Genomic DNA, 13,429 nt, shown 5'->3' with positions numbered 1-13,429 from the left:
AAAATTACATGCTGTGTGTCTCACCACAAGGCGTATCTCTTCCCGGGGGGTCAGCCTCTCTAGGAGCTCGCAGCCCAGCTGATAGCACAGGATGCTGGATTGGCACAGGCTGCACTCGAGGGCCTTCTCATCCTTCTGGCAGGTGTGTGAGCCCCCCCACGGAGCCTGGAAGACGTTGTTGATGATGCCTACAATATCCTTTCCAAGGCTGCTGTCTAGACCCAGCATCACACCGTCATCCTGGAGCTCCATCTGGGGCAACACGGGAGACGAATGGTAAAACGGGAACTAAAAGTGGAGCACGACTCACAAATCTCAACCTCCCACCTGTGAGATTTACTTTCTGCATCTCTTTTACTCCACATGAATGAGAAAAAGGAAAAAAATCCTTATATTGTGTCTGATTCATTGTATCCTTGCCAAAGCTAGAGACAATAAGAACCCCAAGTAGAATAAGCAAAATAGCAGCAATATTATCACCTTTTAGTATGAAAAATAGATCCTGAATCCCTTTTTAGAATTTAATGTCATGAGTTAACCATCTAGTAGGTGTCACCTGCTTTAAGATGAGGTCAAACATGAGGATGAAGCAGCCGAGGTTCATGTCGTCATCATCACAGTCCAGATCCAGAGCACAGTGACCGGCAGCGTGACCAAGGTTTTTAAACGGACTACAGCGCAGGGGGCTGCGGAATGGGCTCCTGAAGGGGCTTGGAAATGGACTGAGGGTGTTGTGCTGCCCACGGCGTCCTGGATCTGACACCACACTCACCTAAGAGAAAGAACACATCACTAAAATAATTCAAATATCCATGTTTCATTTAAGCTATTCAAGCCCTTAATGGCCTTTAATCCCCAATGTTCCCCTGTTACTGCCAGTTATAATGGCATATGATTGCTGCGTGGCCTGGCTATAAATTTAAATGATAAATCTGTATCACTGTCAAGTGCAATTAAGCCTTTTAAGGGAGCTATATTTAGACACTGGCAGTTACCATGGCAACATAGAGTACATGCCAATGAGTGGAAGAGATAGAGACCAAAAGGAGTGGAAATGTGGACTTCTAACAAAATGAAAACAAATCTACAAACAGCTTTGGAGGATGTGAAAACATCTAGTTGAGAGACATTTCTGAGGATAAACTGTGAGCTCTGGTTTATCACTGCTCTGACAACTCCAATAAAGGCATGGAAAAAGAGCATTTATCATCATCTTTTTTATTATCTGGGGTGTAGCTTTGCCAGTACTGTCTCTCACCCTTCGAGCCCCAGTGTTGCCGGACAGATCAGCCGCTCGTGCCTTCCTCTGATTGGCCAGCTCTTTTAATGAGTTCACTCCATCAGAGAACATCCCAATCAGCAGTTGAAGAGGCACCACGATGTCCAACTCTGACAGCACCTAAATCCAAGGAAGACATACAAAAGATCTGTTAACAATCACACACAGCTTTTTCTCTCTAGTGACCTTGATGAGTGTTTTGCCCTCATTTCCCCTGATTGAATCTTATAACATAGGGCTGGATGAAGTTTTTTATCATACCATGAAAAATTTTAAATTACATGAAGTCCACAGCAATATGACCACCCTGAAATAAAAATGTTGCTCAGGAGGATGTTCAGAAATAATAATATATTATTTTTTATTTTTATTTTTGACATATATTTGTGGGCTTTTTATTTCTATTTGATATATTTTAATGTTTATTTGTTCAGGGATCAGTAAAAAGATAGTAAACCATTGCCACACAACAGCATTTACTGCCAGAGCTAGTTTGCAATGCCTGTCCCTGGGCCTTAAACATATGAAATTCCAAAACAAATACACACAAAACAATCACAACATTAAAAAGACAAACCACAATATATTTAATATATAATCACACAATACATGGGCCCGACCTAACCACTAGGCCATCTGCGCCCTGCAGTATTAATTTTTCAATACCATTTAACCTTCCCAAAATTTCACCATGGAATATGATATTACTGTCAGGTTTGAAAACCACATAAAGGCACTTGCCAGCATGCACGCTCAAGCACAACAAGCAGAGCATGTGCCTCTACCTGCATTTTACAAGTTAAAAAAAAAAAACCCAAAGAGGTTGTGATTACAGAGGCGCTCAAAGTTTATTGTTGCACCATTGTTTTCTATACCACAGTTAAGCTCAGTCACATCAGGACAGAGGACAAATGATCCTCTTTCTTTTCTTCCCATCCTCCTCTCTCATAATAGATCATACAAATACACTTTCATTCCAAAAGAAAAAGTTTCAGACTATTTTAGCACCCAAAACAACCAACCAATACCTTTTAACTTTACCTACATATCACATAAGAAAAGGTTAAAGATGATTAATGTTTTAAAAAATGTTATAATTGTTGTATAATGTTATAAATGTTATAAATGTTTTAATTGTGGCTGATGTTACTGCTGCAGCACTCAGTACATATGGTTGTTAACAATAAACTTCAGATCATTTCTCATCACTGATTGGCCCCCAGAAAGAAGAATTCAAACGTGTATAGCACTGCATTTCCTACAAATTAAGCATGTACACCCAAAATAGCAAGATGCACTGTCACATTGGCCACTACTTCTCTGTCTAATTTGAATGTGACCTATTTAATGAGGGTATATTAATGCAGTCTTTTGATCTTTCTTTAGACAGAAAACTTGAAATTGATCCATGTATACAGGGCCACAAGCTGTGAGTGCATATGGGAGGAAAGGCCAAATCCCTCCTGACTCTCTCATCTTATTCTGTGACCCAGATCCATATTCAGTAGGGCCTCTTGCTCAGACTCTCTCAGTCTTTGACAACCTGTTCACTTCACACGCACTGTGGACAGAACTGCAGGATGTCAACTAGACAACAAGTCAGCATGAGTGTGCAAATGCTTACATGCAGCCACAGCAGAGCCTGCTCTTGCACAGACGCTGGGTAGCCTGAGAATCTGCAGCTGATAAAGCCGAACATTTCCTCCATGGAGAAGGGCAGGGGGCAGAGTTCGATATCAAACATTTTACTGGAAGCAGAAGAAATGTCAAAAAATAAAAGTTACACAGCCACTGATGTTCAGTTCACTTTCTTTCAAGCTGCAGTTTTACCATCCATAGTCATTTTCTACTTCAGCAGGTTCTTTGTAATGAATGAATCAGCATAAAAATGTAGGAACTCCATATGTGTCTATGACAGCAGTGAAGATTTTCCTCCTGATATAAGCTGATAAAAATGATTAAGAAATAGTGTAAACCGTTTGTAAAATATGCTTTTAAGCTTTCATTAGCAAGAGGTTGATAAAAAGGTCAGAAATAGTGGAACTGAGTTTAGCTTTACATACATTCTGCAAGAAAGGGAAGCCGCCTGCCAGTTTTGTAGAAACGCATCAATCCAAAACTAACTGAGACGTAATCATTTATGTTAATTCAGTAAAAAATAAAAAATAAAAAATTCAAAACAACAAGCTGTGCTATCACATCTGGTTTGTACGTTAACAATATGTGAGCAGTCAAAAAAAAATGTCCAAGAGTCTCTGTGTGAAGACAAAACAAAGCAAATCTATACCTGATTTTTTCATATATTTGGTGAATGAACTCATTTGAGATTTAATTGCTCTTCCCCTCTTCCCATATATAACTACGATAACCTACCAATTGAGAAGTAAACATCTACAACACAAAATGTCGAACAACAGTACTTATAAGCGCAATAGTTTTTCACTGACACCTTATTTCATGATGCTTCGACTCCCTGTCCGAGATTTTTATGCTTCAAAAGCCAACATCATACATTACCGACCTTGAGACTAAAATGTTTGATGTAAAATTACTCTGCTTGGCTGCTTAATCTAAGTGATAGTATTTTTTTTTTTAGAAAAGAGGCTTCTTTCAATATTTTGTTGAGTTTAAACCAAACCTGTCATTAAATGGCGCAATGCCTGTGAACTAGTTCAGGCAGAAAACTCAAACTTTGCTGGTTTCACACTTGTATTGCGTCATTAATCAATGACCTGGCAAACAACCCTCCAATTAGTGGGGTTTAAGAGGAGGTTGTACCTCAAAATGAAAACAATGTTTTGCTACTATAAACACTTTAACTTAAACAACATAAGTTTACCTTGAACAACTAAAAATTAAAATCTACTTAAAGGCTGTATTGTGGCTACATTGCTTGTATACTGACATTTAATTTTATATGCAAAAAAGCAAGCTTGACTGGGATAAAGATAGGACTCTATTATTTAACAGAAGTAGTCCAAAAGAAATATCAGACACCTGCTTAGTTCCATTAATAAATTATGCTATTACAAGAATCACAACTCAAGTGATGTTAGTACCTTAGAACTTCCCGGAACTCTTTGAGCTGATTGTCGGGCACTTCAGTGCGGATGGCCTCCAGCCACTCAGGCATGAAACACTCCCACAGGGGTTGACTGATGACATTGTACGGTATCAGGCAGAGGATCCGGTTCAGACCCTCCTTAAGCTGGGTCACTGTGCTACATGACTTATCCCAGTAACCTCCAACCTAAGAAAAATTGTGCTTTATTGTGTACATTCTTTATATATAGACTCCTTCACCATATAGTGTTTTTACAGTGCTGTGAAAAAACTTTTTACCCCCTTCCTCATTTATTTTCTGCATATTTGTCACACTTAAATGTTTCATATCATCAAAAAATTTCAATATTAAACATATACAAAATGCAGTGTTAAATGTTGATTTTATTTATTGAGGGAAAAAATCCATCCAAACCTACCTGGCCTGAGGTAAAAAAGTAATTGCCCCCAAACCTGATACATGATTTTGCCACCCTAGGAAGACACAACTGCAAGCAAGTGCAATTTTGACCCAGTCTTCGTTGTAGAATTGTTTGTATTCAGCCACAGTGGAAGGTTTTTGAGCATGAACGGCCTATTTAAGGTCATGCCACAACATCTCAATTGGATTTAAGCCTGGACTTTGACTAGGCCTCTATAGAACCTTTATTTTGTTTTGTGAGCTATTCAGAAGTGGATTTGTTTTTGTGTTATGGATTATTGTCCTGCAGCATAGTTCAAGTGTGCTTGAGCTTGAGGTGACAAGCAAATAGTCAGACAATCTCCTTCAAGACTTTCTGGTAAAGTGCAGAATTCATGGTTCCTTCAATTACAGCAAGTCAGGGGCAAAGAGCCCCACACCATCACACTACCACCACCGTGTTTGACTTTTAGTATGATGTCCAACTTTTGTCTCATCAGTCCACAGAATATTTTCCCCAAAGTCTAAGGGATCATCAAGGTTTCTTTTTTTGTGACTAGCAGTTGTATTCTTTTTTTGGGGGGTCAGCAGTGGTTTTGGCTTTGGAACTCTCCCATGGATGCCATTTTTGCCCAGTCTCTTTCTTAATGCTGAATCATGACCACTGACCATAGCTGAGTCAAGTGAGGCTGGCAGGTCTTTGGATGTTGTTCTGGGTTCTTTTGTGACCTCCTGGATGAGTCATTGATGCGCTCTTGGAGAAATCTTAATAAGCTGGCCATTCCTGGGAAGGTACCACAGTTTTTGAAGTTTTCTCCATTTGTGAATAATGGCTTTCACCATGATTCTCTGGGCCCCAAATCCTTAGAAATGGCATTCTAACCCTTTCAAGACTGATAGATGTCAATGACTTTGATTCTCGACTGTTCTTGAATTTCTTTAGATTGCGGCATGATGTGTTGTTTTCTAAGATCTTCAGCCTACTTCATTTTGTCAGACAGGTTCTATACAAGTGATTTATGGATTCAGCAGGTCTGGCAGTAATCAGGCCGGGGTGTGGCAAGTGAAATTGATCTCAGCTTTCAAAAAATGTCATTAATCAAAATTCATTTATGATTTAACAAGGAGATGGGCAAATACTCTTTCACAAAGGCAGGTTTTGATTGTTTTTTCCCTTAATAAATGAGATAATCATTAAAAAACTGCATTTTGTTATTACTGAGGCTATCTTTGTCCAATATCAAAATCTATTTTATCTAATCTGAGACATTTAAGCATGCTCTTGCTCTGGGCTTTGTCCTTACCCGTGCAAACTCAGCAGGCTTGGGCAGAAGACACATTACCATGACGTCAAATCTCACTTCACACACTGTCTTCAACCACTTGGTGACAAACTGAGGCTTCAGCTTTTCAACCAGACTTCCAACCTCGTCATCCATCATGTATGCAGTGGAGTGAAACCACTGGAACACCATGCTGACCAGGCGAGCCAGACTCTCTGTGGGTGTGTTCTCGTTGGGTGTGCATAGGCTCACCTGCAGAAGAAGCAAACTAATCAGCTTGGTAACCATGAAATCAGAGATAAGAAGGCATGTAGTTTACACATCATTATCAACTCCTTGTTATTGAAAGAGACAGCAAAGGCCCCTGATTACACACCAGGAACCAGATGCCAAACTGGCTGAGGAGCCGCTGGTCGTGCTGGTCATCCTCTTTGTTGTCAAACTCAATGTTGTCCAGGGAATGGTGGGAAGCAGAGAGGCCCATCTGGCGGCGCCTGTTTAGTTCAAACTCGCGCTGCTCTGCATGTATTTCTGCCTCTTTAAGAAGGCTGAATGGATAGGGAGAGGATGAAAGAGATAAAGGATTTGCAGAGGCGGAAAGGACACAAGGGGGACATATTGTTGAGGAGAAAGCAGAGGAGAAAAACCCCCAGAAAAATTATAATTAAGATAATACTGTTAAACGTATTGCATGCAGATTTGTTCTTTATAAACCCTTGAAAGAGCGTGTTTCACAGCGTTTCATACATGTATTGAATCTGTTCTGTAATACGTCAGTGTAAACACCTTATCACAGCTTCAACCGTGCACACCAGCTCCTCCGCGCCACACTCCCGGGTATTGATAGGAGGGGGCGAGGTCTGGTACAGATGGGTCTCCGCCGCAGCCCCCACCTCGCTGCTGTGGTGGTTGACATGGCAACGCTTGCAGTAGCGGACAGGCCGGTTGCCATGGCGCCCACAGCAGCCGGCCGAGAAGCAGGTGACCACAGCTCTCCTGACGTGAGAGCTACAGTTCTACAAAGGCCAGGAAACAGAGAGAAGAGGAGGAAGAAGAGGAGGAAGAATCAGCGTTACTTTATTTCTATTCTGGGAAGTAGGAGAAAAAATGAAAACATGCCAAATCACAGAAAATCAGCCAGAAATGCTTTGTGACAAGCCTCTGAAAATAAACCTTTTTCAAGGCTCAAAAAGCAACCAACTGCCCTGAAAATGAATTTACTTGTTTGGAGATGTGCTGTGATTGAAAAAGTCTTTACGAGTCCCCACTGTGTCTCAGGTTTCTAAAAATAAAAAGCGTGGCACGAGAGGAGCATCCTAATCTGATCAGCCTCTAATCTTGTGCCATTAGAGGGATGCAGAGCTCCCTATCAAATTAACATATCTGTCCTCTGATGGTGAGTTTTCCCATTCACCTATCCATCCAGCTTTCAGCAGAAAAAAAACACATCTGACTGGTATTGATGTTGTTTACGGTGTAGTCTATCTTTGGTATAACAGGTGTATTTATATGTAGTTATTCTTAGATAAAAAGATGCGTCTGCTAACAGTGACAGAGCTGGTGTGAATAAAGGTGGCTTTGTGAAATGAATGTGACAAAGCCTGATCAGGAGGAGAGGTTATGGATTATAAATCACAGGAAAAAAAGGATCTACTAGGCAGCTGCTCAGCCAGGCTGGAATACCTGAAATAATCTCAAACTCGGGTTGCACACGCTCACAGCTGTACATGCAACAGCAGTAAACAAGCAGAAACAGCAATGTCTGAAACTGTTTGGCCACTTATAGACAATCTTTTTATATTTAACAGGTTAAAAAAAGAGGCACGGTCCACTTCATTTATGTTGTCTGCTTTTATGCGTGCAGATCGTGGCCTGATGTCATTTTGAAGATGTGGTGAGGTTTCCAATCAACAACAAATGACTGCAACTGCTTATTTTCCCTTGTTGTGCAGATGCATGGGATAATGTTCAGTGTTACATCATGCTCTCATTACAATGAAGACCAGCTATGAAAGTAGGCAGTAATATCCATATTCATATCCAAATATCTTACCTTCTTTTGACAAATCGCAGATATCTCTGCTGTAGAGACAAATAAAGATGTTTGATTTGCAGACAAAAGAGGCATACTGTTCCAAATTATGACACCAACAACAATCAAATAACATTAATTTAATAGAAAAAATAACACTTCTCACTTACGTCCCTTTCTACTATAAATCATCCTTAATCTGACAGTCAACAAAGATTTTCAATTTTTTAATGTTGCAGCCTGATGCCACAGTGGTTTTAATTAATTTTTTCTCCCATTAATCTACATTCAGGACTCCATCATGACAAAGTGAAAACTAGATTTTAGAATTTTCCAATTTATTAAAAAGAAAAAGCTGAAACATCACACTGACATAAGTATTCATACCCTTTACTTTGTACTTAGTTGAAGCACCGTTGGCAGCACTTACAGCCTCAGCCATGTTCAAGTCTCTCCAGAAATGTTTGATAGGCTCAGCCACACTAGGAATTTCCAGAGTTGCCCCTTAGCCACTTAAGTAGTCTTAGCTGTGTACTTGAGTCATTGTCATGTTGGAAGGGAAACCTTTGGCACAGTCTGAGGTCCTGAATGCTGCTGATCAGGTTTTCATTGAGGATATCTCTGTACTTCCCTCCATTCTGCTTTCCCTCAACCCTGGACAGCCTCCCAGTCCCTGCTGCTGAGAAACACCCCCGCAGCATGATGCTGCCACCACCATGCTTCACTGTTGGGATGGTTTTGAGCATGTGATGAGCGATGCCTGTTTTCCTCCATACATAATGTTTAGAATTGAGGCCAGATAGTTTAATCTTGGTTTCATCAGACCAGAAAGTCTTGTGTATTACAGTATGAGAGTCTTTCAGGTATTTTTTTTCAAACTCCTTGCAAGCTTTCATGTGTTTTGAGGAGAGGCCTCAGTCCAGTCACTCTCCTACAAAGCCAGATTGAGAATTATGGAGGCCACTGTGCTCTGGGGAAAATTTTTGTGGCTTTCGCCAGATCTGTACCTTGCAAAAAACCCTGTCTCTGAGCTCTGCAGACAGTTTCTTTTACCTTATGGCTTGATTTTTGCTCTGACATCATTTTCAGCTGTGAGGCCTACTATGGAGAGGTGTGTGCCTTTCCAAATCATGTCCAATCAATTTCATTTACCACAGGTGGACTCCAATCAAGGTGTAAAAACATCTCAGCAATGATCAAGAGAAATGGGAGGCACCTGAGCTAAAATTCAAGTGTCGTTTCAAAGGGTTACGTTCAGACTTGCACTCATATCTGTATCATAGTGTTGTGTTTAAAAGCCTTTCGTTATATTTACTGCTGAGAATGCCTTTGTCTATAAAGACCAGACTGACATGAAACTCAAACAAGTTTTTGTTTGTGAATACTCACCTTGGGGCAGGAGTACATCAACCAGCCATTCAGCATGGTCTCTGTGGAGGTTAAAGAAATAAATAAACAATTCTTGATTCACAGGAAAACTGCGCCACAGAGCCTAAATGTAAATACACCCACGTTACACACAGCAACCTCAACAGCAGAACACAATAAATCCTCCCCAGTATCAGAGAGAGTACGAAACAGAGAGCCATGCAATTATAATATGTACACGCTGGAGGAAAGAGGAACAAGTGGCTGCGTGGTTTTGTGATGATCGTCTCATTATCAGGGCAAGGGAATTGTGTAACCATGGTGATGTATTTCCCCTGAGTAAAGGTGGGGAATAATGAGGCAGGCAGTAGGTGATGTATGTTTGGAAAGGCGTCTTAGTTAAGGAGGGGGAGGATCCATGGGAGACAAGAGATAGGAAAGAGAAGCATACCCAGCTATCCTCTGGCTGCACTCCTCGCATATGTAAAGAGGAGGGGGCTTGTCTCCAAGGGCAACGGAAAGAGTGGGATCTATACACATCTGCAAAGTGAGACAGGAAATGTTAGAATATACATGAGGGGTCTGAAAGGTGAATAAACTGGTAGATTTGAGATTTTACAGAAGCATTTCAGCTCTGGATAACAGCATAGGTTAAAGGGGGAGATATATTTTGCTTACATTTTTCTAAAAAAAAAAGGAATGAGGCTCTAAGGAATCAGTACATCACTTATTTCCAAGAGCAAGTTTTATTTTTAGAAATGAATATTTTCACCATTTAAAGCTGAAATAGCAATAAAAAAAATTAAATAGTAGAAAATTTCTTCTATCATCTCTTTTTAAAGTAGGAAAATAAATGTTATAATACTGCCTTTAAAAGTTTAAGTCATATCAAATGTAGAAAACATTCTCATTCAAAAGTTTCTTAATCGGGAGGATAGAATAGAGAAAATAGAGAGCAGAAGTCTGGACTGATATTAGTGAATATATTAAAGTTTTATAACCTTTACACTGTCATCGACAGCTAACAATTAGGTGCTAGATATATTAAATACAAAATCAGTTGTATGTTAAATATACAGGAGTGAAAAGTAACTCATTACATTTATTCAGATTACTGTAATTGAGTAGTTTTTGGGGGGTACTTGTAATTTTTTTATTACATTTTCAACCACTTTTACTTCTACTTAAGATTTAACCAGAGCAACTGTAGTTCAGCTGTTAGTCAAACTCTGTAAAGAGTTAATGGATCTAAGCTCCACCCACCACGATTTAGTATCTGGTGGATGTGTGGGCAGAGTCCATCATGCCCTTAGACAGAGTGTTTGGATGGGTTTCATATGTGTTTAGTTGTGTTTAGTGATGCCTGCTGGGCTGTTTTTGATGCGAGACATTTGCTCCATGAGTGATGTTCTCGACTGTGTTAGAGTTGCCGCCTCTGACTTTAAGTGCTCCTAAAGGACACATAGGGCATATTCTTTATTAGTACCCATTGTCTTGCTATTAGGTTGACTCTCTGTGTTGTTCTTGCCAGAGGAGACCCACCTTGCCACAGATTTTCAAGAGTTACTGCAGCTCTGTCATGTTGTAAAATTTTAAGTTTCAAAAGTGTTATATGTTATGTGGACTAATATAGACACTCGAAAGCGTTAAATTTAACTCTGTTTGAGTTTAAATAATACTGTCAATCTTCTATGTATTTTACTTTATTTTAGAGGTGTGACTTTATCTGAATAACCTGATAGGAGACCAGGAAAGATCTCATTTTACTGCACAACACCTCAGTAGCTACTCAGTAGTGAGTACTTGAAGTAGACTTTAAATAAAATACTTTTTTTACTTTCACTTGAGCAGATTTATAGACCAGTACTTTTACACTATTAAATTTTAACCAGAGTATCTGTACTTTTACTTGAGTACAATATTCATGTACTTTTTCCACCTCTGTAAATAACCTTTTGAGATGCAACAAGATATGACAGCGCATTTGATAACCTATTACCTTACACCACACAACAGCTAATGTTAGCATTTAACTATTTACTTCCTAATATTTCCAATAAGCCAACAATTTACACATTACTTATAATTCACAACAATATCAAAATGTAATATAAGCTTTCAGTGGATGGTACTATAAGCCGAGATGTGATTGAATGCTAACATTAGTTGTTGTCTAATGGTAACTAGAGAGTAATCATGAGTTCTTTTTTCGTCCTATGGCTGGAGGCATTATTTTTTCAGGTTGGTGGTCTGGGTCTACCTGTGAATGGGATATAACAACAACACTCTAGGGGACTCTATGATGTATGATCTATGTAAAGGATAAATGGTAAGAGTTAGGAGGGTAAGATCAGGATCACTGGGCCTCATATTCATAAGCTACTTGTGAATATATCTCAAGAACACTTTCAGGGATTGTCTTCAAACTTTGCTCAAACATCAACTCTGACTCAAGGATGAATTAATTAGATTTTTGATGGTCATGGTAACTGGGCTTCATTTTCTTCCTTTGCTAAAAGATTTATACAAATTACACGACCGCAGAAACCACCCCAGCCTCTCTTCCATACCCACCTCCGCCCAGCAGCTGTATACCTCACAGAGACATACACCTTAACTCCCAGGCTGTAGTTCTATTTGTACCTTGTTTGAACTTTTGTATAGATAGGCCAGTGTCCCTCAGCTTTTCCCTGTTCTCTGTATTTTTCTTTTTTTTAAATCAAGCAGGACATTGACAATCAGGGAACACAGCACTACATAAATAACAGCATTTTAGATGGCTCAACATTGCTCACTGTGATGTGATAGGAACTGGACCTCTTTGTAAATATGGTTTCCTGTTAAATTATGTCAAAACACCACAAAACAATGCACTATTTTTAAAAATCAAAATATATTCAGTGACTATTTTTGAACCCAAAGCTGTTACTTTGAATTAAGTTATATTTTGGCACACTGTAGTTGGCTGTACATGAAAAATAAAAGGTGTCAGTTGCTTAAAATAGAGATGAACTGTTTTTTAAAAAGACACAGACAAGCCTAAGAAAAACTGCCTTTGAAGCAAAAGACAAAATAATCCAAACCAACTTTACCCCTAATGATTCAACCTCTGTTCCAACTATCATACACAACAGTTACTCCAGACATATTTTATAACCTCTTGCAGCACTCTCTAAGGGTCATATATCATAAAATTGCCCACAAAATCATGGGATATCTATTCCTGTCAAGTTAAAACTCTTTGTGGATGACTGACTGCATATGCTGCACTCCATTCTCGTACAACCTGTGCCTGGCCCTGTGCTAAACCTGAACGCTCACAGCCTCACTGTTCAGACGGTGCGCTGTAATTTACTGTGCTCACTTGATGCCGCGCTCTCCTCCAGGGCTACACAGGGTCACTGCTTCCAATTAAGCTCCCCCTCCCTCTGTACCCCCTCCCTTCTCTTGGTAATTGAAATCCGGCCCCTGTCCATGCCCCTGTTTCTTCTCTCTGTTTGTCAGTTTTGAGCACAGTTGAGTAAAGGCAGGTGGAGCTGATAAAGAAAGGCAGCAGCAGCAGAGGCTGCTGCAAAGTACTAGAGAAGCTGATATCATTACCCAGCTCCCACAGCTGCCTGGACATGCACTGATTTATTTACAGAGGGGCTAACAAAAGCAAACACGCAAACACATGGTTGAACTCTGCAAGGCAATCTTGCACATGCCCCATGCATCCAGGAAGAAGTTCTCAGGGGAAACAGCTTTCAAATACAGAAAACACAGTTAATCTATTTTATGAAAGGAATATGCGATTGTAGACAAGAAGCAACACCGGATCTGTTTTATGCATCCATCAAGAAGGTTGAAGGATTATTATATATATGTTTTACTACTGAAATCACCTTGACAGCAGGTTTGTTGATGGCATTATGGCACTCGATATGTTGACAGTGGATGGGGTTCCAGGCTGAAGAGGAAGATCGGCAGTAGGGAAGGAGAAAAGGAGAAAAAAATGGTGGATA

General features: G+C 39.9%; 1 protein-coding gene across 6 annotated transcripts in view; it reads right to left on the bottom strand.

Annotated features, from left to right (window-relative positions):
* Positions 1-13,429, bottom strand: part of LOC121525754 (protein unc-79 homolog) — a 57,367-nt gene that overhangs the window by 30,933 nt on the left and 13,005 nt on the right. For all 6 annotated transcript variants that reach the window (XM_041811862.1, XM_041811864.1, XM_041811867.1 and 3 more), the window contains exons 8-19: positions 13,310-13,374; positions 9,877-9,965; positions 9,447-9,487; positions 8,079-8,107; positions 6,812-7,041; positions 6,402-6,573; positions 6,047-6,277; positions 4,339-4,529; positions 2,904-3,027; positions 1,259-1,399; positions 557-772; positions 25-252 (exon numbers count right to left, since the gene is read on the bottom strand). In XM_041811862.1, the coding sequence (XP_041667796.1) occupies positions 25-252; positions 557-772; positions 1,259-1,399; positions 2,904-3,027; positions 4,339-4,529; positions 6,047-6,277; positions 6,402-6,573; positions 6,812-7,041; positions 8,079-8,107; positions 9,447-9,487; positions 9,877-9,965; positions 13,310-13,374 (1,757 nt within the window). The remainder of the gene's footprint in view (positions 1-24; positions 253-556; positions 773-1,258; positions 1,400-2,903; positions 3,028-4,338; positions 4,530-6,046; positions 6,278-6,401; positions 6,574-6,811; positions 7,042-8,078; positions 8,108-9,446; positions 9,488-9,876; positions 9,966-13,309; positions 13,375-13,429) is intronic.

Source organism: Cheilinus undulatus, linkage group 18 (genome assembly GCF_018320785.1).
Source record: "Cheilinus undulatus linkage group 18, ASM1832078v1, whole genome shotgun sequence".
In the NCBI taxonomy this organism is placed as follows: domain Eukaryota; kingdom Metazoa; phylum Chordata; class Actinopteri; order Labriformes; family Labridae; genus Cheilinus; species Cheilinus undulatus.
This window is presented reverse-complemented; position numbering and strand designations above follow the sequence as displayed.